The sequence below is a fragment of the Colius striatus genome, chromosome 1, assembly GCF_028858725.1.
Source record: "Colius striatus isolate bColStr4 chromosome 1, bColStr4.1.hap1, whole genome shotgun sequence".
Taxonomy (NCBI): Eukaryota; Metazoa; Chordata; class Aves; order Coliiformes; family Coliidae; genus Colius; species Colius striatus.
This window is the reverse complement of record NC_084759.1, coordinates 174,760,099-174,783,934: the sequence shown is the minus strand read 5'-3', so window position 1 is coordinate 174,783,934 and position 23,836 is coordinate 174,760,099. Positions and strand designations below refer to the sequence as shown.

At 41.7% G+C, this 23,836-nt stretch overlaps 1 protein-coding gene across 1 annotated transcript; it reads right to left on the bottom strand.

Annotated features, from left to right (window-relative positions):
- Positions 1–3,632: 3,632 nt before the first annotated feature.
- On the bottom strand, positions 3,633–20,296 carry SLC38A2 (solute carrier family 38 member 2). Its single transcript, XM_062017023.1, has 16 exons — positions 20,012–20,296; positions 19,223–19,416; positions 18,765–18,846; positions 18,517–18,632; positions 14,969–15,042; positions 14,786–14,878; positions 14,505–14,586; positions 11,325–11,407; positions 10,297–10,355; positions 10,021–10,167; positions 9,343–9,422; positions 9,140–9,240; positions 8,639–8,763; positions 7,862–8,006; positions 7,650–7,747; positions 3,633–7,006 (listed from the first exon to the last, which is right to left on the bottom strand). The coding sequence occupies exons 2-16, from the start codon at positions 19,339–19,341 to the stop codon at positions 6,902–6,904; spliced, it is 1,509 nt and encodes a 502-aa protein (XP_061873007.1). The 5' UTR covers positions 19,342–19,416; positions 20,012–20,296; the 3' UTR covers positions 3,633–6,901.
- Positions 20,297–23,836: the final 3,540 nt, after the last annotated feature.

The following is a 23,836-nucleotide window of genomic DNA, read 5'->3' as shown; positions in this document are numbered from 1 at the left end:
GAACTTGTTTGTAATTTAAATTAAATCTTGAAGTGTAGCTGATGATGGCATCTGCTACTGGGATTACCTGATTGTTCTTTTACTGGAACACATTTAGCTCTTTTAAACATTATCTAGCTTCAGATGTTTCTCCTGACATTTTCCATTATGAGTAACTTCGGCAGGGTGGTGGTTTCATGCATCTGTGTGGAAAAACAATCAGCCTAAATGATTCGGCCCACTTGAGAATAAAAGCAGGGAAAAGAGGACATTTTCCCGTAGTAAAATAATGGATAATTTTTTCCTGGGAAAAGTTTCCACCCCCCATTTTCTACAGTAGGGCTTCATGCTCAGCCAAAGGCTGGAGGGGCAAGAGGTGCCTGAACTGAGTGTGGAAGCATGCTCTTGCTGAGGAGTCCCTGTGGGACTGCTGGAGAGCCGGGACTGGAGGGCTGGCCAGAAAACAAGAAAATAAGGCTTGTAGTTAGTGTAGAGGCTGTAAGCAGCTGGGCAGAGACTACAAAAATCAAGGGACCATGTTTCTAGCTGTGCCTGGGTAAAGTGAGCATGGAAGAGTGGGAGCTGGATTTGGGCAGGCATGTAGTCAGGAAGGCAGTAAGATGAAGGAAGGTGACTCACAGGAAGAGCTAGGAGAGGTGGTGTTGTTGGGCAGATGGCAAACTGGGATTGAGGCCAGAGCAAGAGTGACAGTGTTGACAAGGGGTCAGCTTATGACAGCCAAAAGCAGCTGTGCAAGACAACAGAAGGAAATGCATGGGAAAGTAGGTGAGGTTTAGACTGTCATACTCAAGAGTCTGAAACCAGAAAGGTAGAGGAAGTGGGTGCTGGGCACATCTGCACTGGAGATGGGATGGTACATCCATATTCCTGGAAGGACGGGACTGGAGTCTTCCTCACAGCATCTCAGCTCCTTCTGGCATTGAAACGGCATACATTGGCCACCCTCTGCTCTGTTTCTCTAGAAAGGAAACCTGTGCACACAGGCTGAATGGGAGCTATGCTGCCTTACGAACAGGCATCTGAGCTAAGTCACAGGGACCTTAGGGCATGACCAGCTGCAATCCAGTCACTGCATTAACAGCAGGGGGTGAGGCATCTAGGCATGGCCATGGCCCAGAGGAGGCTTGACAAGGCCAAAAAAGGTAAAAGAGGTAAGCTTCAAGGGAACTAGAAAAAAGGAAAGATACCACTTCTCACCTGCAGAGGCCTCAAGAGATTCCCAAATATCAGCATTGTGAATAAACCCAAAGTGACAACTTACCCCTCTTCTGCAGCAAAGGCCTTGTGGTAGGTAAAGAGATTCGAAACACAGGATATTAAACACTGTCACATAACACAATTTCTGGTTTTTTTTTTCAATTGTCGTGCTGTTTCATTCATTTAGAAGACATCAGAAGCACAGAAAAAAGAGCACTTCACATACTATTTGTTGGAAATACCTGATTGCAGAGAGGTGATCTTAATTCTTAGTTCTTAGAATCATAGCATTGTTTTGATTGGAAAAAACCTTTAGGATCATCGAGTCCAATCCCACTAAACCATGTCCCTCAGCATATCAGACACACAGCTTTTAAATGTCTCTATGGATGGGGACTCTACTACCTTCCTGGGCAGCCTGTTCCAGTGTTTAACAATCCTCTCAGTGAAAATCTCCCCTGGCACAAATTGAGCCCATTTCCTCTTGTCCTATCACTTGTTACTTGGGAGAAGAGATGGACTCCCACCTCACTGCAACCTCCTTTCAGGTAGTTGTAGAGTGTCATGTCTCCTATCAGCTTCCTCTTCTCCAGCCCATATAACCCCAGTTTCCTCAGCCACTCCTCATCAAACTTGTTCTCCAGACTCTTCACCAGCTTTGTTGCCCATTTCTGGACACACTCCAGCACATCAGTGTCCTTCTTGTGAGACGTGAACAGAGTATTCAATGTGCTACCTCACCGAATCGAGGGGGACAATCACTTCCCTGGTCCTTCTAGCCACGCTATTTCTGATACAGGCCAGGATGTCATTGGCCTTCTTGGCCACCTGGGCACACTGCTTGCTCATGTTCAGCTGGCTGTCAATTAACATCCCCAGGTCCTTTTCTGCAGGACAGGTTTCCAACCACTCTGCCCTAAGTTGCATGAAGTTGCTGTGACCAAAGTGCAGGACCCCACACTTGGCCTTGTTGAACCTCCTAGAATTGGCCTTGGCCCATCATTCTAGCCTTTCCAGGTCCCTCTGAGGAGACTTCTTGCCCTCAAGCATAACTACACTCCCCCTCAGCTTGGTGTCATCAGTAAACTTAACTTACAGAGTGCACTGAATCCCTTAATCCAGGTCATTGATAAAGATGTTAAACAGAACAGGCCCCAGCACTGAGCCCCAGAGAACATTACCGGTGATCAGATGTCAACTGGACCTAATTCCATTCCCCACTACTCTTTATGTTTGGCCATGCAGCTAGTTTTCCACCCAACAAAGAGGAGGTTCCTCCAAGCCTTGGGTAGCCAGTTTCTCCATGAGGATTCCATGGGAGAACTAGCCAAGCACTGTCTTAGGGAACAGGCTTCTCTACTGTTACGAAATTCCTGTGTGGTGGTAGGCAAGTTATGAGAAGGAGCATTTCCAGCCATGATCCACTCTTTCCAAGTGGGTAAATTATTGATTAGGGTTCCCTTTTCAAGAATTGTGTCCAGTTATGTTCCAGATGCATCTAAGCAAATGCTGAAAATCAAAATAAGCAAGTGCAAGACATTAAACTGTGGATTCAATACATGGCTGCTTCACAGTGCTGCCTCTTCACACTTCAGCTCTCCACGCTTCAAGTCTCCAGATGTGCAGACTGATTAACACCTTCTGGCAGGCCCACAACATTGTGAAAATGAGTAATCATTTTTGTTTCACAAAGATTACATTAAAATGAGAACTAGACAGAAATGAGGACATTCATTCCTCAGCAGAACAGGCTTTGGACTTTGAGCAAATACATTAGCACTGGACCATGTAGAAAACATGGTGGAAAAGCATGAATAGCTAGTCAGTGGTCAGTTCCAGGCTCTCATGTAATTAAGGCAACCGCAATTAGCTATGCCTTTTAGTACTCCTTTCATAAAGTGTTTTTTTGTATACATAAGCACAGTTATACCTTCAGCATCTCTTGACAGAATTCTTAGTATTTAGGAAAGACAAAGAAAGACTTGTATGACTTGATATAGATTTTTAAAGAACAAACACCAGACAGCACTTGTCTTGTATCCACTTGCCAAAAGACAAGTGAAACAGATGCATCAGTTTTGAATTTTTTTTACAGAAGTAGTTACTCTTGTCCTGGAGGTTGAGTTGCAGGGATATGGCTTTAGATTTTGTCTTGATTCATTCACTTATTACACTTTGACAAGATCTAATACACTGAATTCCGTCTCCAGAATTCTACAAAGAATGACATAACAGAGGTTCCTTGCAGAACTTAATCTCTATTTTCTTTAATGTCCAGACTTGCTGTGCATATTCTCATACTGTCATAAATTGTGGAGTTATATTTTTCTTCTCCCCACCCCCCTCGCAAAGTGACCATGAGTATGCATGAAATGGTATCATCTTTAAATAAAATCCTTCAAATATCCCCCCCCAAAAAAAAACCCACTACATCATTTCTTAGGGTTATCTATTTATTTATTTCAGTTAAAACAAACATACAATGTTTCATTGAAACTGTGTTGCACTCCCTGCCAACAACTGTGGCTAGTGTTGGCCTCTAACAATACAGTGGGTATTTACATATGTACACGCGAGGTACCGCAGGATGCCTGAACTTGGTGGTCTAACGAATACGTTAGATCATAAAAGTTGGTAAGTTGCTGCATTCAGGAAATTGTATCATCCATGGTAAATTTTAGAGGAAAAGTATACGTGAACCTGAACAATGCTCTTTATGGACCCAAGTGACTCTTGTTTTTATTGCAACATATACATTTGTAATAAATACTATCTTAGTGTTTTCTTACACACCTTAGGCGTTTCTTCCATTTTTGCAAGCATTCTGTTTTGTTGTAAAAGAATCTTTCCTTTGACAGTTGTTATACAGATGTACAACATGAATGACGACTTGAAATGATGTAACAATTAGTAATGAGAGAGGAATATATACATAAATCCTGGGTTCCAAACCTACATTATATACATTATACTTACAGTATATACACACATACAGTTTATGTACATAGACTATCATAAATATTGAAAAATAGGTTTAGTTTTAATGGATTAATGTTTTATAAATAACATGTTACATTTATGACTGAAATATCATGGAAGACAGTAACGTCTAACTGAGGTGACAAAACAGTGGTTTAATACTGAAGCTGCTCTTTTAGGTGGTTTGTAACGTGGGTATAACTTTAAGCAGACAGGTTTGGGGGGAGAAAGAAAAAAAAAAAAAGAAAAAAAATAATCTGATGTTGGAAATCAACCCAGCCAAGTGGAACTCAACTGTTGCAGGTGGACAGCCAGTCACCAAATAATATAACACATAATGTAAAATCTGGAAATTGCTACATTCAGAGAATTAAGTGACATATATGATACATTATGAGGTGTCATCACAAAAGCTTCCCTCCTCTCTGGCTGCTGAGAGGGACTGTGCAGTAACTTCTTTGACAGTTAACTGAGAGAAAGGAGGCTATTTCTCACTCTCTTACTTTTTAAATGCTGGCAAGGGAAGCGTTTCATCCCTTACATGCTACAGATTGCTAAAAGGTAGACAATATTTGAATCCTCTTCCACTTTTAAGTTTGCAGAGAGGATGAAGAAAAGCTGCCAAAGTACTGAGGCACAAACTCAGCACCTCTGCGGAGATCAGGTAACATGGGACAGTTACCCATGGATGTACAGTACCTGAGGCAGAGAAGTACCTAAGGAGCGGTCATCAGTGCTGACTCCACGATCGTTAATTGCCAGTTGAGTACCACCAAACTAATAATACAAACAATACAAGAGGAATCTAACTTCTCATTACAGTTTTACACTACAGACTTAGCGACCAGTACTTACAGTCATGCAGAAGTATCAATACAAAATACCTGCAATTTTTTTTCTTAGGTTTTAAATGGCTGGGCATAGATTGACATTATCTGCCAAACGGTGGCTGTCATTTAGATTTGTTCCTGATTAATTCTACAAGAGCAATAAAGTCTCAGGCACTGTCTAATCAACAGATTACAGGCCCTTACTTGTTCCCTCTGATGTAAAGACCGTGTGGAACTTTGAAAATTAGATCTTTAAAGCATCATGTCAGATGAAGACAGTTGACCACGTTGCCATGATTATTTCATTAATAATCTCTATCTAGGCTTTTGTACCCAATATTGTTGTGTTTGAGAACCTCTTACAAGCCAAGTACGCTGTTATACACGTGTTATTTCTCTTCAACCTGGGATAAGAACGAAAGAGTAAACATGCACTAGAAACAAAACAGCTAATCACAACCATACAGCACCTGGTTCATTAGCTAGCTAGCTAGGGCTCATAAGAAACTTACCTATTTCTGAAGCAAACAAGTATGAGATGACTATCCAGCCTATGAGGTTATCTTTAATACCACTATACAGTATAAATTGGAAGAGGAATCCCAGTTGTGTATGCGAAGAGAGTTTGTACCAAGCATGAAATACTGGTGCAGTTATTATGTAAATTTGACTCAGAAACAGAACAGTCAAATAATTAAAAATCCAATAATGGATGAGAAGTTTGAGAAATACTGTACAGTTTGAGTATTATACAATAAGTAAACTACATTAGGACCTTTTTGTTTTCCTACAGAGTGTTTCAAGGTAGATTGGACAGAAAAAAAACCCAACTCCAACAAACATTGCTACAACTGACAATGGACCTTATTAATAAAGGAGGGAGTTTTGTACTAATGGCACCATATGCTCCAGTGCCATTCAGTTTGTATCTGTAACAGGAGGAAAAACAAAAAAAACTGCCAAAACAAACCAGAACTTCCAAACCCTGTTTTACTCAATTGCACTACTGAGCACCTCAAGAAGGGAAATGTCAATGCCATCTTTCCGATTCCTAGATTAACTATGTTTTTCTCAATCATACCCCTTCAAAAGGGTGGCTCTTTTAAAGCTTGAAAATTTGGGTTTCCACACTGGTTTTGAGAACTAAGGTAACTGTAGTTACTTAAGTAAGCTGTCAAATGATTTTCATGATTATTTTCACTGTACCTCAAACTAAGAGAATTTCATGAGGAAATATCTATAATTAGAGGATTTTGACTTGGATTCGTTCACTTTCCGTTTTGGTCAATAGAAGTATTTTTTAAAATAAAATCTCTTTTAATTATGCCTCTACAGAAAGGCAAACTAGATTTAATTTAGGACACTGATTAAATATTTTTATGAGCTCTTCTACATTATTCGTTCATTCTTTTTAGAAAAACATTTCTTAAAGTCAAAATAGTGCTTTTGAGGTCCATAAGAATTTTTGGTACAAAAAAATAATAGTGTTTCTCTCTCTCATTGGTTATTTAAACACTTTGCTGTAAATTAAAGAGTTATTTCTCACATCAAATGGTTCCATTAGGCACATTCAAGTAAAATAACAAAATATCCAGGTAACAATGACGAAAGCCAAACATGGCTTGATAAAGTCTACAGAGAGTTCTGTCCATTCTCTGGAATGGAATAAAGTTGTCACTTCCTTCAGCCAGACACTCACTGGTTTGATGTTAATATCCACTTCCATCATGCAGAATAGTTCCTTAAAGACAGAGTTCGGGTATTCTACATTCAGAAGAACCATCAACAAAGAATCTGCATCTTAAAGGAAGCCGAATAGCTCATTTTCATTCTCAGTAGGTATCTGAGTGAACACTGGCATTTGAAGTGGAGTATTAGAGATTACACCAAGACAGTTAATGGCCATCAGATGCAACATTCTGGGTCTGGGTCCAGTCTAGAATAATCAATGTCATACACCCAGTCATCACAAGTATACCACTTAGAAGGAAGAGTGCAGCCTGAAAAATAGAAATAGAAATAGAATTTCAGATTCTGCTACTACACCCCTCGTCACGTCCATTTATAACATGAATGCCATGGCTCATGGAGGATAAAGTAAGAGAGACAAAAAGAGCACTGTAACTAGTAAGGAACTAGCAATCTCTCTCATATTTGGGGTCCTTTTTCAAATAAGAAAAGTGCATCAGTATAGTAAACCTCACCCTCAACTGTGGGAAGTTACTGTAGCTGCCAATACCAGTTAGGCTGTGCCATTGCACCAATAAGATTCCAACTCAGTGTGTCTAAGATCAGTAAACTGAGATCAATAATGATGACCCAAATGATTCGTGCAGGTCAACTTTTGTAGGGTAAATTAGGTAAATAATTCTTGAGAGAAAATTGGAAGGAAGACATGATTTTTTTAGTATACCTTTTAAGGATAATTTTTGAAATCTGGTTCTTATCACCAATAGAATGACTCAACTATTGTTGAGATTGGGAGTTGGAGTCTTTTGATTGCCACCTCCTATGCAATTCTCATGTGGTACTTAAGGTAATACCAAGTATCATTGAGCATCTTCACTTCAAAATTCTTAAATTGTGAAGAAGAAAATAAAAGTTCTTGCTCTGAATTAGTGCTACATATTTGCCCATACATACCCCAATCTTTTGCATTGACTTCATTGGTTCTTTCTTCACTAATTTGATATAGAAGGCAGAAGGAAGTATAAAGATCAGCATAGCAGCCGCAGATGCACCTGTATTGAAAAAGCACAGAAATAATTATTTGTAAATAGATAAATACTTAATTAGACCACAATTGCATTTTCTGAGATTTGAAAGACTGCTTGAACAGACATGGAAATGCTTACCAATGAATCCAAAGATGTCTCGAATAGTAGGGACAAAGATAACAAGCATGTTGGTAAACGCCAGAAGAGCAACTGTAATGGCACAGTGACGCCACCATCTAAACTCCTTCCCTGCCCACAACAGCTGGGTAATGGAACTGCGGATCTTTTGGAGAGCAAAGAAAAAGAGAAAAAAAGAACAGTTTAATCTCCACAGTGGAAGTCGGTGTCCAGATCTTCCTTATGAAAATATTTTAACATAAGTTTTCCAAAATGCTTCAGATTTTAATAAAAATTGAAAGATACAAAAGTAGTTAGTTTTTTGTTTTTAAAAATGCACATCCTGCTCTTGAGAGGCAGCTTGGTTTCTGGACTGTTTCTCTTTTCAGTGATTTCGATTTTCAAAGTACAGCCAATAATGGAGAAAAAAACCAAGGAAAAGACATCTGTTGTGAGTAAAAATAAATCCAAGGGGTTTTTATAACATCTAAGGATCCTGCACAACAGTATACACCTAAGTGGCCTGAACTCATGTTCACAATACACTTACAAAAACACACTGAATTTTCTAAGCTGATAACACAATACACAGCAAGTACTTTACAGAGGGGCAATTTGTTACACCTCCTCACATTGCTTATTTATTTGAATCAAAAGTATGGAGATAGTATTTTTCAGTTAAGTGAAAAAAATCTCATAAATTAATAAACTGGAGTTGCCAAATCAGTAAATGACTGCAGCACAACAGGTGATGAAAATAAGAAGTGGCAGCAAGATTAAAAACAATAAATTACTTACTGGGAAAATAACTACAGGGACAGTAAGGGTTACAGCCATAAGCACAGCAAGACGCACAATAAGAAGAAGAACATCGGCACCAAGATAAGCGGAGTAGGTGTGAAGCAGTTCTGGTTCAACTTTCCCTATAAAGAAACCAGTATTTTAGTTTGGTGCAGTTGACATACTTCTCAACCAACAACTTCTGCTCTAAATACTAAGTTTGCAGTTACAAGAATATGAATCAAAAGCTTCATCAGCTCCTGTAAGCACGTCTCCATTTTACACAGGGATAATCTGGAGGCACTGAATCTGTTCTAATCCAGTTTTAATCATGTGCCTTGGGCCTAATTCTACTACTGATCTTCTTTTCAATGTGCACTTATAGAAATATTAACCTCCTCCCCAAACAGCGTATATTTAGAACTTGTAGTAAATGCTTGCTTGTTCTAGCTTTCAAGTAATACTGTGGTTTTGCAGAATGTAAGCAATTTAAAAGAAAGCAGAGAAAGTAGTATTTACCATAAAATGTCAGGTATCCAAAGAGAGCAGCCAAAAAATACATGAGAAACATGGCAAAAAAAGACACGTAGGACACAGTCATCATTCTTTTACGGCTTCGGCTATAGGAAAGAGAAAAATAAACGTTGTTAGCAATAATAACATATTGGTTTATACTACCTTCATTTGTTTAGTGAAAGCACAAGCACAGATCTAATGTTTACCTTTTCAGTTCTTCATAGATAGGAAGAATTGCAGGATGGCAGACGAAAGAAAACGTTAGGATTGGGACAGCATAGGCAGTCTAAAAAAAGGAAAGAATCTTTCTTAAGTATCTCAACTGACATTAGAAATTTAGTTTTAAAAATTCATCAGTTAATTCATCAGAAAAATCAGTAGATTTTTCAGGCATTCATTTAGTTTTTGATAAAGACTAGTTATTCTTTACAACTGAAACTTTGGCAAAAATTAAAACGAGTTCATATTTGCTTAAACCCAAAAAATTTCAACTTACTCTCAAATCTCAGCGATGGTCATGCTGAGCTGAATGTATTTGTGTTCAGACATATGTTCTGCACCTCATTTTAATTTTTTTTTACTTTTAAAAATGCTTTACTAACTTACTTGAGAAAGCTTACTAAATGCTGTGCTGCAGAATGACAGATGCATTTATTGCCAGTCATCCCAGGCATATACCTCAAGTTCCTCTAATTTCTCTGAGTCTGGAAATACCCAGTCTACAGAAGGTAAACAGTGCCTAACTGTACTGGAACAGAAAAGTCTTAGTACATCCCAAGTTTACAATTGGGCAACTACTTGATGAAAAAATGACCTAATTTATCTGCTATGTATTTAGTCTCACTTGGTTTGATTTCAACAGAGCCCAATTTTTAGTCAGTTACCTGTGAATTGAAGATGAAATATTTTGGCTTGCACAAATCATCACTTGTTATGTTTTCATGTAAGAAAGGTGCCAGTGTTGCATTAATTGTCAAGTTCATGATGTCATTGTCCATAGGACAAGAAATCTGGAACATCTTCCAAATTACCTAGAAATAAAGCCATGTATTAATGGTTACTTTGACTAATTCAATATTTGAAACTTGGAAACTAAACACAGTTTCTGCACTTTGACATGCAGTTTAACATGCTCATGGAGTATACAAGCTTATACTTACAACAATCAGAAAGAAGACCATACAGAGTAAGGAAAAGCCGCTGGTATAGCCCAAATATCCTGTTGTTCAAGAAATACAAAAAAAATATCTAAGGTACAATAAAGAGAAACATGATTCAAGTCATAACATTATGACATATATTGTCAGTGCTCTTTAGATTTTCATTTTGTGTTACACAGAAGAAGTTAATTATTCATTGATTTTCCACCAGTCTCACCACAAAACTGAGAGATGTCAATGACACACAGGGTCTGTACATACAGTCAGTCTGTAATATTAAACCTTATAACTTACAAATACTCCCCACATGCACAGCAAAAACCTCAAACCAGTAACTACATGCACTGTTTATTATATACAAAGAATGACTGTAGGATTAATTCTAATAGAATGCACTATGATATAACTTAGCCTTTTTCCTTCTATTTTTATTGATTCACTTATTTATAGACAGCATTAACTTGAGAAAGTAAATCACGTTGGGAGTCTCGGTTAGCAAGGTTCCTCTAAAGGTAAGGTGTTGATTGAATTATCCACATATATCACTAAACTACAACCATTTCACATAAAGCATCTGGTATGAATATTCTGCTACCACTTGGGATCTAAGATGGAAAAGGTGACTTCTGCTTACATTGCGAAGACAATATAACTGCCCAGAGAAGCTCTTTTCAAACTGTTATAGGTTATCTAAAAACATTATTGTGCTATTTCACTACTGACCAAAATAGGTCAAACTTTGTGAAGAACACAAACAGAAAGTTACCGTTGAGCCTCATTCTACAGTCACTCTAGATTATCTATAGTCCTTCCATTTTCACAAACACACCTGTAACTTCAGATACCTGTCTTGATCTTTTTCTCAACTTTTTTTTTTTTAAGTAGACTGACAGCAATTACCTGAACACTAATTAGTCCCAAGTTTGGAGATGACTGTTAACTGACTTCCAGACTCAAAACGTGTTACCAATCAATTTCCCCACAGTACTTTCAATGCATTTTCATTTTGAGCGTACTCTACTGCTTACCTAAGTTTCTCAGTAAGGACAGGGGAAGAATGAGGATGACGGACACCAGCAGCACTAAATAGTCACCGTTAAGGTACCATTCTCTGTAGAAAAAAAAAGTTATATTTGTAAGTAATCAAACTATTTAAAAATGACAACACTTGCATTAGTCTTCACTCTTATTTTCTGCAACATACAGCTTCTTAAAAAAAATGTAGTACCCAATGTCACATAGGATTAGCATTTAACTCGCTATATGGACCTAAAGCCCTACAATACCTTCATATCTCACCCCAAACCTGCATTGTGCCTTTCCTTTAGTGTCCTTTTCTAAAATTAATACGCATCTGGAAGTCAGAAGACAGGAAAGTAAGTGATTGGTCAGAAAAAAAAGTCAACTCAGATCAATTATGGAAAAAATTGTAATTTGATTAAATGTTGGTTCCCAACTCTCCAGATGTATTAGAATATTGCAGGGCCTTAGAAGGGTGGTGATCCACTTTTAAAGGAAATAAAATGATGTTGGAATAAGATTCTCTGTTGCCCTGTGGGCAACATAGAAAAACAGGTGAGGGCTGGAGTTAAGGCAGTAGCTCAAGCCCACTGGCTGAGAAAACTCTAACAAACATGAGGAGCCTCTTGGAGGCACATTTATTCTCTTTCAGTAGGGAAAATATTATAAGAACCTCAGAAGTTTCCTTCCTTCATATAATTTTTGCCATTTATTCCTTAAGAAGCAGCAGCAATCTTTTGACAGAACATTTTTGAATGATAAAAGATTAACATCTTTCTTTGAAACACAGAAAACCAAAGGTAGATCTGTGTAATGCTAACATTACATGTAAATGTAATAATGAATATAAAAACTGATCTTGAAGCAAGCAGTGACCCTGCCATGACTAAATAGTCATCTGTCTTACAGGATCAGGATCATCCTACAGGACTTAAGCAATTAAAGTAACATTAAGCACTTATTCCCAAATATTAACACTTTATATCCTCTTATGGGATATTCTAACAGTATTTATTTAAAAATGGACTTTATACTATTTAGGTAAACAAGAAAAAAATTAATGACCGAATTGGAAATTTGTGCATTCAAATTCAATTCCTGAATTTTAAGACTATATATGGTAGTGGAAATATGGAATAACTTTAACATACTTGCTCTGGATTTATGTAGTAAATGCAAAACCAATTTGGTCATCTCTTATCCCAGATGCATCTGGGAAAAATAAATGTAAAAGAAGTATTTTAGAAAGTTCCAATGCATACGACACTCATGTCATGAAGCTTTTTGTTGCCTTTTTAAAAAAATAGGTAGTAATCTTGTAATAAATTTAAATGAAATCACAGCAGATTCCTTGCACTTGATACAGTCATAAGAACGTGTACTGTTATTGTGCATGGCCCACATGGAGGCCATCAGGACTTTCGGACCAAGGACTTTATAAAGTTTTTCTGTGATAAAGAGTAAAGAATAAGATTGCACATCTTCAAAATACAGCCGAACATTTAAGAAATTGAGAAGTTAATTTTAATAACAGAGCTGGTATTTGTCATATTGATTCAGAATTCCAGAAAATCTTCTACAGTAAGCATTAATTGGGACATTTAAACAGGTAAGTGCTTACATTTTAGGCATCAGGCTGCCAGAGTGGAATCCATGCCAATGGTAGCCACCCAGACTCCCCTAAGCAATGCATGGAGAGAGTCAGTTAAACGGGGTCCACAATTGCCAGAGCACCGAGAAAAGATTTACTTTAAATCAGTGTACAGCTACCTAATACCAGCCAACATGAAAACACTTCAGATACAAATCTCAACTTTGTGATTTTGTCTGCCAGATTTGCAGAGCAGCAGCTGTATCCAGTGAGACTCAAAGCCTCTCACTTTCTTTCATGAGCTGCAATCGATTTTGAATTTTTCTCTGAAGACAGGATAGATTAAAGCGTCTGTCTCCAAACCCCCTCATAAATATTGGCTGCTCCAGTGGAAAATAAGGACTTGAATTCAGACAAAGGAGGGAAACCAACCTTCCCAGCAAAGAACTTGTAAACATTATACTACTAAGTAAATGGGCGGGTGCATTCTTTGAGTACATTAAAAAAAAAAAAGAAAAAACAAGATGGCTAGCACTGTTGTCATGACAATATCTATCAGCAAGCTGTATGAACACCACCAAATGGCTTGAACCCCTTGGGGAACACAGGCAGAAAAATGCCTACCTTCTGAACTCAGGCTTAGGTGTAAGTTGGAGTCTTGAGCTGCTCAGCCCTCTCAAGACTGGGACACTTCAGGACAAGGCACAGAAGTACAACTCTGAAGAGTGAGATTTATAGCACTTAACTCTATCCATCTGAAGTCAGGCATCTTGTTTTAGATATGTTTTTACACACCGTCTCAGTATAGAGTGATATGATAAATTGTTCTTTAGAGATGCCCCAAACAGGTGTCTAAGCCAGGTGCACTGAACTGACCACTATGGAGGATCACCTTTCTCCACTGATTACACGAAGCCCAGATTAATAGTGAGCTCAAAATCTAACTTTTATACATCAAGATTAGACAAAACATACCCTACCCAAGGCACCCACTTTTAAAGCCAAGAAGGAAAGCCACTATGGAGTCAAGATGTCTCCAGGGCTAGATAAGCAATGAATCCATCAGTTTAATCTTGGGCATATAAACTCTATTTTAGTTCAATGTTTAGTCCCTATGTCTTTTTGGGACCTGTTCCTTAAGACATTCATTGCATAACTTATACTTCATCACTTCCCATAATACTAACACTAGAAAAATCAAAATAATCAGTCCAAACCAGTTGGAATGTAATAGGAAAAACAATAAAAAACCAACCCAAAAACACAAGACCAAACCAAAAACCAAACTATAACCACATTTACCTTTCCTCATCGAAGAGTATGTACTAACTGGTACATACGTTAACACTTACCTGATGTTCTTTAAAGAACAGTTTTCTGTAATATGATGCGATACCTGAATTTTTCTACCTTTTTCCCAGGACAGGCTGGATCTAAATGAAGTGGAGCACTCAGGGGAAGGGCAAACTTACTGTATTTCTGTCTGAGTAAGAAGCTACCCTATGGTGTACCGAACGTGGTCTTCATATAAATATATGTACAGTCTCCGTATTTGTTTCTCCTAATAGTTTCTCTGATGAGGAGTTCTAACACCTACCCTGTGGTCTCTTCGATGTTCATAAATGTCTTGATGACCAATGGTAACTCATATTTCACTATGAAGAGGTAGCTTGACATAGCTGTAGGTGAATAACATCATAGATCATTACAAATATAGAATATGCCACAAGATGCAAGAATCACATAACATGTTTCATAACTTCACTTGAACACAAGCAGTTAATGAACACATGTTGTGTGAAAAAAAAAAAAGTCTCCAAGAATAAGTAGGGAACAATTACTATTGACAGTACAGACACTTTAAGATCTTGTCCTCACCTCCAATGTTCTGCATTGTAATTGATCCAGAAGCAGCGAGTTTTCCAGCCATACCAAATGCCTTCATTCCCAGCTGTTCATACAATAAAGATCCTGAAAGAAAACAAAATAATCCATTGGATGGGTGTGTTTCACAGATAAAAAAGTGCTTTATTATGTTTGCAAAATACTAATTTGCCATACCTCCTTCATTGGCAGTCTTCAAAAGGAGATGCACTGAATACAAAGAAAATATTGAGACAAATGTCAGGAGAATCCTGTGGAGGAAAAAAACATGCAAATTTTTAATAGTCATAAATGACTTATTGTAATTTTATTTAATAAAAGCAGATCAAACATAACAATTAATCATCTTAATTAACATGCTATCCGGGAAAATATGTAGATTCTAAGACCAGGTAAAATCATTCTGAAAATCCAAATGATGCCTAGTTTAGAAATGATTTATACTAAAATGCCTTTTATACCAATACTAAAAGGCATACAGAGAAATTCCAGCGTAGGAATAAACAACACTTCCACTTAGCCTGAAGTGCCCTAAGGAGCAGCAAGTGACAGGCTGTTATAATTGGTATTTGATATAAATAACAAAGTATCAGTGGAAATAGTTTTGTATCATTATAAGAAACTGTATTTCTCCTGCCCTCCCATTCTTGTTCAACAGTGCATCATGAGTCCATTGAATATCCACATGTGACTAACTGCAGCTAAAGCAAAAATTATCTCTTGGTCTTAAGTCATCTCTTCATCTTAGACCTGTGTTATGTCTTGTTTTTTAATGGAAAGATGAAACTGTGTATGTCTTAAGGAGCTGATTGAAAATGGAGAAGTATTGAAAGCTGTGTCTTCAAAGAGAATGACATACTTATTGTCATTAAAAAAACCCCATTTTTTCCTGAAAAGCTACTCCTCATGTGTGCTTACATGGGAATTGCTAGTGGTTTTTCATCCTCCTGACAGCTTTTACATGCATGATAGCTTATTGCCAGAAGCACACTTGCAACATCTGAAATTCATATCTCTCAACAACAAATCCCTCCCACAACAAATGCACTTTCTTGAGTGGCACACTAGGGGGGACTTCTCAGCTGCGGAAGTACACAGTGGAAAATTACAACACATTCAAAAAAAACCCAAACCCTGCCCTTTCTTATACCAATACAACCATTCTGCTTTATAGGAAACCTAAAAATCAGCATATCTGCTCAAAAATTGAAAGCTCCATTTAGAGTTCCCAGAGTACTCTTAATATGTTTCCTTTTGTGCCATTCCTAACCTTGGTTACATTAGTAAACACAGCATAAAGAACTGGAAACAAGAGTATCTGAGAAAAGCTTCACAGGTCTGTACAAGGAACCCAGGGAACCTGTGTTACTGTAACAATTCAGTATCAACACATGGACACAAAGAAACCTCTGTGTTTCTGACAGGTAGAGATTAATCAGAACTTCATTCTGCCGTTGACTGGAAACAGCATAGTGAGATGTGCAAGGGTTACATTTTATTAAAACAGCACAGATCCTGAACCTCTCAGTCCTAACCTCAAACAGCTACCCGCAATGTTGACAAGATCAGTCAGTAAACTTGTCTTGAAGCTCATTTCTGGCTTGCAGACCGTTATCGTTTTAGTGCCGACAAAAGTGACAAGTCACAGCACTGACACAAGCAACTACAGTCTTAAAAGAATTTACTGCCTTAATCAAATGCATCTGGATCTGAATCCATAACCTACTTATGAAAGGATGTCTGTAATGCCCTCGGTGTCACCATAAATCCTCAGTATCATCAGTGACTGACTGTTTTCCTGCTGTGGAACTATGCAAACTGCGCTTAGTTTTGAAAGGTATTAAGGTAGGCTACCTCTGAACTGGTACTAATCCAAATAGATTTGAATGCAGTATCTAGAGATGAAAGGTAAATAAACCACCTCAGCACTCAACTGTTAAACTGACAGCTTTGAACCATTTTTTCTTCAGAAGAGTCCCCAGTTATATGCAAATTTGTTCAAATATCTAACATTTTTTTCTCCTCAGAGATATTCTAACATGAATTATGCCAATTATCTTTTACGTGCTGCAGAACGTTGTTAGAGCACGAAAGAGATGAAGCATCTATCTTTTCTTAATTCATGCTGCTAAGTTGTTCACTCAGTTTAGCATGATCTAAGTAACTAAAAGTCTTAGTAAAAAAATAACACATCAATATATTTAAAATAAAATCCTTTAGATCAAAACTTTACACATAGGTAAATTTCCCCAGGAAACTTGAATGCCACCCAATACACTGTGAAATATCTGGAAGTAAATCTGACCTACAACTTTCTGGAAATCTAGCAAAAGAACAATGCAAATTTTGAATTAAACAATACTCCTCACTTGATCTTGGATGTTCAGCTCATGTATCTGTCTCCAGGATAACAATACAAAGTTCCTTTCAACATACACATGGATTCCCACTTGCACTCAGCCACTGATACTACATGCTGAGTGAGCTGAACTGCCTTTAATATTAGAAAAAAGTATTTCCCTAAGATATCGAGAAGCACTGTATGCAACTGTTTTCTCATGCCACTTTCAATCACATTTACTATAGTCTTGCCTTATCATACAATGGCAGGGATTGGAAGGGACCTTTAAAGATCACCTAGTCCAACCCCCTGCAGAAGCAAGTCCACGTAGATCAGGTTGCATAGGAACGTGTCCAAGTTGGTTTTGAAGATCTCCAAGGAAGGAGGCTCCACACCCTCCCTGGGCAGCCTGTGCCACTGCTCCATCACCCTCACAGTAAAATAGTTTTTCCTTATATTTAAATGGAACTTTCTGTGTTCCAGCTTCTTTCCCCTTGTCCTGTCACTAGATACAACAGAAAAAAAGAAGAGATGGCCCAATCTCCTGACACCCACCATTTAGATCTTTGCAAGTATTCCCTCCACTGAGCTCCACCCCCCTCATCTAAACAGAACTCTTTATAGCTGAAAGCTTTTGTCAATATAGACATCACCAATAAAGACGTGCTGGCTGTTATTCCAAACCCCTCCCTTGTAGGGATCCACCAATTTTTATAGGTATAGGTGAAACCAGTTCTGTGAATTAAGCAAAAGCATAGCAATAAAAAGTATTTCTTTATTGGTGTAGGTACTTTGCACCTCCTCAGGCACAAGTAGAGTTAGCTGAGGGAAAACGAGACCATGTCCCTGATTGGTAGGACTGGGACACAGAAATTTTTAAAAATCAAACCAGCCAGGCTTAGAAGAGACAAAATAATCCTCTTCCCCTCACATTTTTCTTCTACCTCTCTGCAACCTCACCCTGTACTACATGTGCAATTATAATTTCCACTAACCAAAAAGTTTCTGTTGTTTTTAATTTTCATCAGTGAATTCTGATGGAAAAAAGCTAATAAAGACATCAGCCCGCATCACCTCTCTTTTTCACTTGGATAATGGATTTTTCAAGGGAAATCTATCACCTATTCATGAAGAAACTACAACTAAATGTTTGGCTGGCTGCAGAACTTGCAATCAATCAGTTTAATATTCAAAGGTCCTTCTGAATGTATCACAATCTTGTAACTTAAAACAAGACATAAATCCTAAAATGTCATTGCACCTACAGCAATGACTGGGTATTTTGTGAAGGTCATATTCTTACATCAAGCATTTTCCCCACTATTAATTGCACAGCAGAAAGATGTTTTGGGGTTTTTTTTTTGAGGAACCAAAATATACTTACATAAAAAGAGCGATTCCAGTGTTAGCCATGGCAAAAGAAAGACCAAGGATGCCACTACCCACAATAGCATTGCTCAGATTAAATACTGACATTCCAAAGGAAGTAGTACCCGGATGCTGAGAAAAGGGAGATAGGTAATAATTACTACAAATTTATTACTTATTTCAGAATGAAAACAAACTTGAATTTGGTAAAAAGAGCGCAATTTATTTAGTTTGTTTTTTGAAATGTCATTGCCATGTACTTACATACTGAGTTTCATATTTCTTCTTTCCGACGTTGGAGTCGAGCAAGAAATTTTGATTTTCTGGATCGATATCCGCATAGTGGCTGTAAACAACATTGCATCGTTAGTGGCTTTCACCGGCAGCTCGCATATTCGGTTCCCATCACAGATGCACAGAATCTTAAGGGTTGGAAGAGACCTCGAAACATCATCTAGTCCAACCCCCCTGCCAGAGCAGGCTACCTACATTCGGCGTTTCCAATCCACTCCAGACAGCCGCGAAAGGAAATCGAGTGACCCCAAAAGAAGACACCTCCGCCCCCTCCCCACCATCCTGCGCCTTCGTGTACACGAAGCCTTCACGTCTGCAAGCCGCTTTCGAGGCTCCCTAACGCCCGCCAGCACCGGGCACCCCGCGACGCGATGAGACGCGGAGGCGGGTCGGATGGGGATCGCCGCGAGGCGGGGGAGCCCCCTCACCTCTTGATGGCGGCCGGCTTGGTGGGGTAGGGGTAGCTGAAGTCGTTGCTGTTGGAGCTGTAGCTGCTGCTGTCCTCGTCGGGGGAGATGTTGAACTTGCCCATCTCGGCGCTGCTCATGGCGACGGTGCCGGGGTCGGTAGCGGGGCTCGGCGGCCGCTCTTTTGTCCTTGGCGGCGGGGGCTCTCGCCGCGCCTGCGGAGGTGGGAGGCGACGTCAGTTGCCGCAGCGGGCGCCGCGCCGCCCGTCACGTGGCCAGCGCGCGCCCGCGGCTCGGCGGCCCCCGCCCGCTGCCGCCGAGTGGAAAAGTACCAGCGCGCGCGCGGGGCGGGGGGCGCGCGGGGCGGGGGCTGCGCGGGCGGACAAAGGTGAGCCCCGCGGCGGGGTACCGGCTGGCGGGCACCGCCGCGCCGCGCTGCCCCACCCCCGACAACGGGGCAGAGACTGATGCAACACCGATGCGCGATTGTCACATCGGCCGCCGGAGCCTCCCGCCCGGCGACCACCTCTGTGTTTACTTCCCTCCCTCTCTCCCCACCGGCGACACCGGGCATCCCGGCGTTTTCTATGGATAAACGCAGATCGGTCGCGGGACAGCACCGCGCCGCAGTCGCTTGTGGGTTTTTTCCCACCGTTCCGGGATGCAGCTAACAGCCACCGCGCCTGCGAGCAGAGCCGGGCAGGGGCTCCCGCCAGACAAAGGCGCCGAGCACCGGCGCGTCGCCCCCGAAAACTCGCCCCGTTCCTCCTGGCGGCCGCATAACAGCCGGCACCCGCCGCCGCGCCGTACCTTCTCCTCAAAAGCTTGAAAGCGAGGTTTCGTGCCGAAGCCTCGGGATAAGGAGATGCTCCTTTCTCCGCTGCTGCTTCTCGCAACGCGAAAAGAAAACCCTCAACAATAAACCGTCAGCGAAATCAGAACCCTAAATATACAGAGGTAGCAAAAAAAATCACTGGAAAGTAGCCACCGGTATAAAGAGTATGGTGTCCGCGCTGCTCTGTCGGAGGCGCTCGCAGCGCGGCGACGCTTCGCTGTCGGTCTGACGGCCCCCTCGGGGCGCCGCCGCTCTTCAGGCAGGAATGCGGGCGCGTCATCGCGGAGGGGCGCGGCGCCCGCCCGCCGCCGCGCCGCCCTCCTCCCGCCCGACTGACCCCCCGCCGCCGCCCGGACGGGCTGCGGGGGGGCAGCGGTGGCTACAGCGGGACGGTCACCGGCATGTGCCCATGGGGTGGGGGGGCGTTCGGGACCGGGGTCGCCCGCACATGACAGCGGTCGTGGCGCTGAGCAGCTTTCCCGTGTTTACGCGACGGGCAGTGCGTTTCGAAGCGGAGAGGAGACGCTGCGGCAGTTGTCAAGAGCGTCCTGTCCGAGAGCTACTTTCAGCTGTCCCGAGCGGCATCTGCAGCGCGACTGCAGCACTCGACGAGGAGGCTGCCTCCCCGTTTCCACTCGGTGCCTGCCTTAGCCGGCGCCCATGGACTCGAGATCCGGCGTTTCCCCAGAGCTTGGTGCGTGATGGGGGCCGAGCTGGCACTGGCCCATAGCTACTCGCTGCATTCACTTGCTATTTTTAACGTGAAAGCAATCGGTGATACACTTGTGAGCCCAAGCCCCGGGGTCAGTTGCCAAGCTGCCCCCTACTCCCCCGGGCGCTTCTTCCGGGACGCGATTCAGAACTACGGCCTCCCCCTAGTGATGCCATGCCGAATAAACCCCACTTGATGAGGGGGAAGGGGGAACAGAATCCTGCTTCATTTTCCCCAGGGGATAACTCGCGCAACTTTTGGGGTCTTTGCTGCTCGATCTCTCGTGTGATGGGGCACCAGGGCTTTACTGTTTGCCCTCACACATATAAACACACACAGGGGCTGCAGGTTCAAAGTCAGCTCGAGTCAGGCAGCAAACGCCTGTCCCGGGGTCGCGGTGCCTGCAGGGACATGGCGGTGGCTCGCACCCTCGAGGAGCAGCAAGCCCCTACCCCGCCATCGGCGCTGCTGGCCCCACGCGGCCCCTGGGCATTGCTCGGGGGAGGGATGCACACGCATGCGGTGTCCCCGAGCTGAGACAGGGCGGGAGGCCTCGTGGTGCTCCCCGCGCCTTTGCGGGTCTCCGGGCGCCTGCCAGGGCGGGCGGCAAGATACCGGGCGGCGGAAGGCTGCGACAGCCTACCCTTAGCGCCGCAGAACGTTCTGGAGCGCCCCCGCCGTCGGGAATGGGGCGGGGGGCGGGTGGGACGGGCCCCGCCAGGGCACGCGCAGAAGATGCGGAGCCGAAAATTTTCCATCACTGCAGTTCTCCCCCCGCCCCCATCCGGCACGTGACGTCATCGCTCCCCCGCACCCCCCCTCCGCAGCCTAGGCCGGCGTGTGCGGGGCGGGGCGGCCGCGCCTTCCCGCGCAGCCCCGGGGCGGGGAGGGGATGCAGCGGCGGCTGCGACTCCGCACCTGCTTCCGCAGGAGTTCTGCCTCTATGTGTACGTCCGTGGGGGCGCGTGTGCCCTCAGGCCGGTGGGATGCCGCTGGGTTTCTCCCGCGCTGCTCTGGCCTGTCCGGGCGCTCTGATGCGCGCTGCCGGTTCAAGCCCTGGCTCCGTGTCCTGTGGCAGGGCGGGGGCGGCCGGCTGGCACCCCGTAGCTGGGCTTGAAATCGTCCCAGAGCTCAGCTCCGGACGTTCCAGGGCTGAATCCGCTCCCGTCCTAACCTGCTGCCGGTGGGCTGGGTTTCCCCCGCCTGCAGACGAGGCAAGAGTGCAGCTTCGGGTGGGGGTTGTGGCCGTGAGCTGTTTGTTGCCAAGTTACCTCGGGCATGCCGGTGGGCGGCACGTTCGGCTCTCTGAAAATCAGAGCGCAGTAAACAGGCAGTTTGAGAAGGCTGCAGCAGCCTGGTGGGTTACGCGAAAGGACTGTACAGATCCACTTCAAAGTGCAGTCGCAGTGATATGTAAATACGCGTTACCACGGGGAAGCCAGGTCATACACCTCGTCGAATGGGAACAGTGAGTGCATTTTCAGTCAATCCCATTCTTCAGATGTTAGCAGTTCTGTGAAATTACATCAGAGAGGTCAAGGTGACCTTTTTATTGTGAGTTTTGCTATAGCAAAAAAAAGGTGATGACACAGCCCTTGCATTTTTAGGACTGTAGCTGTTGCAGGCACTGATGGCAGCATCCTTTTCAAGGCAAGCACCCAGATATGGTGCAAAGTGAAGTGTCTCACATGCATCAGATAAATACAGAAGCCATCTTCATAGATGTGATGTGGTTGCCGTGAACAGTACAGCTTTTTAAAAAGTAAACCTCAGTTTTCACATAAAAATTTTACTGTACAAATGCTTGAATTTTTCAAACTAGAACTGCCCTCATTTTATATGGAAAAAAGATGGTGAGGCTCTGTTGCTCATTTATGAGAAGAAAAATTGGTATTTAACTAATGACCCCATTTTTGGAAGCTTCACTGTACAACATGCGAGTGCAATCTGCACTGCTCCAGAATACTGAGTCTTTAAAATCTTTACCCATACAGCCTGTTTGATGGTTCAAACAGTCTGCTTTTTTCAAGTGGTTTTAAGTAATGCCTCACTGATTGAATTATAATTTTCCTGACTTTGTAATTGCCAAGAATGTCCTTGGCAAAACATACATACAATGTGTTTCATCCAATTTTGAAATGTATTTTGTAATCAGAATAATAAAAGTTAATATTCGTCAGTTCCTCCCACCATAGTTTCAACGATTCATTTGTTTTCATTGTCTTGCTTTTCTTTCTCTTTTTTTTTTAGTGTTCTTGTGTTGTTTTTTCATTCTCTTTCTTTCTTTTCATCCTCCTTATTCCCCAGTCACCCTCATCTTTTCACCTTCCATTTATTGTTTTGTTCTTTTGTGTGCATCTACTCATTGTAAGCTTCTTTACAAAGTTTGAGCCTTTAGGATAGTTAAGAAGGAAATGATTTTGTTTTGTTTGTTTGTTTATTTTTAAACTGGAGATCCTGTTTCTACTTTATATATTTGCAAGATAACGCCAGACAATTCCAGAGACTAAGGATTGCTAAGATTTAAAAAAGACACCCCAAAACCCAGGTTTCTGAATTTTTTTCGTAGAGGATTGGTGAAGACCTTGTGAAAACCTTATAATCGTTTAGAGGATGATGCTTGACACTTTCAAAACAATGCAAAAGTAGATAAGTAGAACTAAGATATCTTATTGTAAGGAGGTTGTAAAAGAAACTATAACCTAGTTGTTAGTTGGGTGTTGTAAAAATTGAGTCTTCAATTATACAGGTAGACATGAACTAGAGTGTTCCATGCGTTATGCAGGAAGGTAACGGGTTTTTTGTAGTAGAAGAACTATCTGCTGTGCACTTCTAAATGTTAGTTTGCAGCTGAGACTATACTGTGGATTCGCTATTCACTGTAACATAGCCTACCAATTCTTAGTCTGCAAACAAGTTCTTTTAAAATTGGATTAGTTTTATGTTTAGGAAAAAGAAGATGTAGCTGTGTTTTTTCTTTGCTCATGTTTTAGCAAATAAGAGACCTTTATAGGATGGGAGGGGCTCGTTTCGTGCCATTTTTTTCCTACATATATAAACAAACCTTGTGAAATACTGTAAAACTATC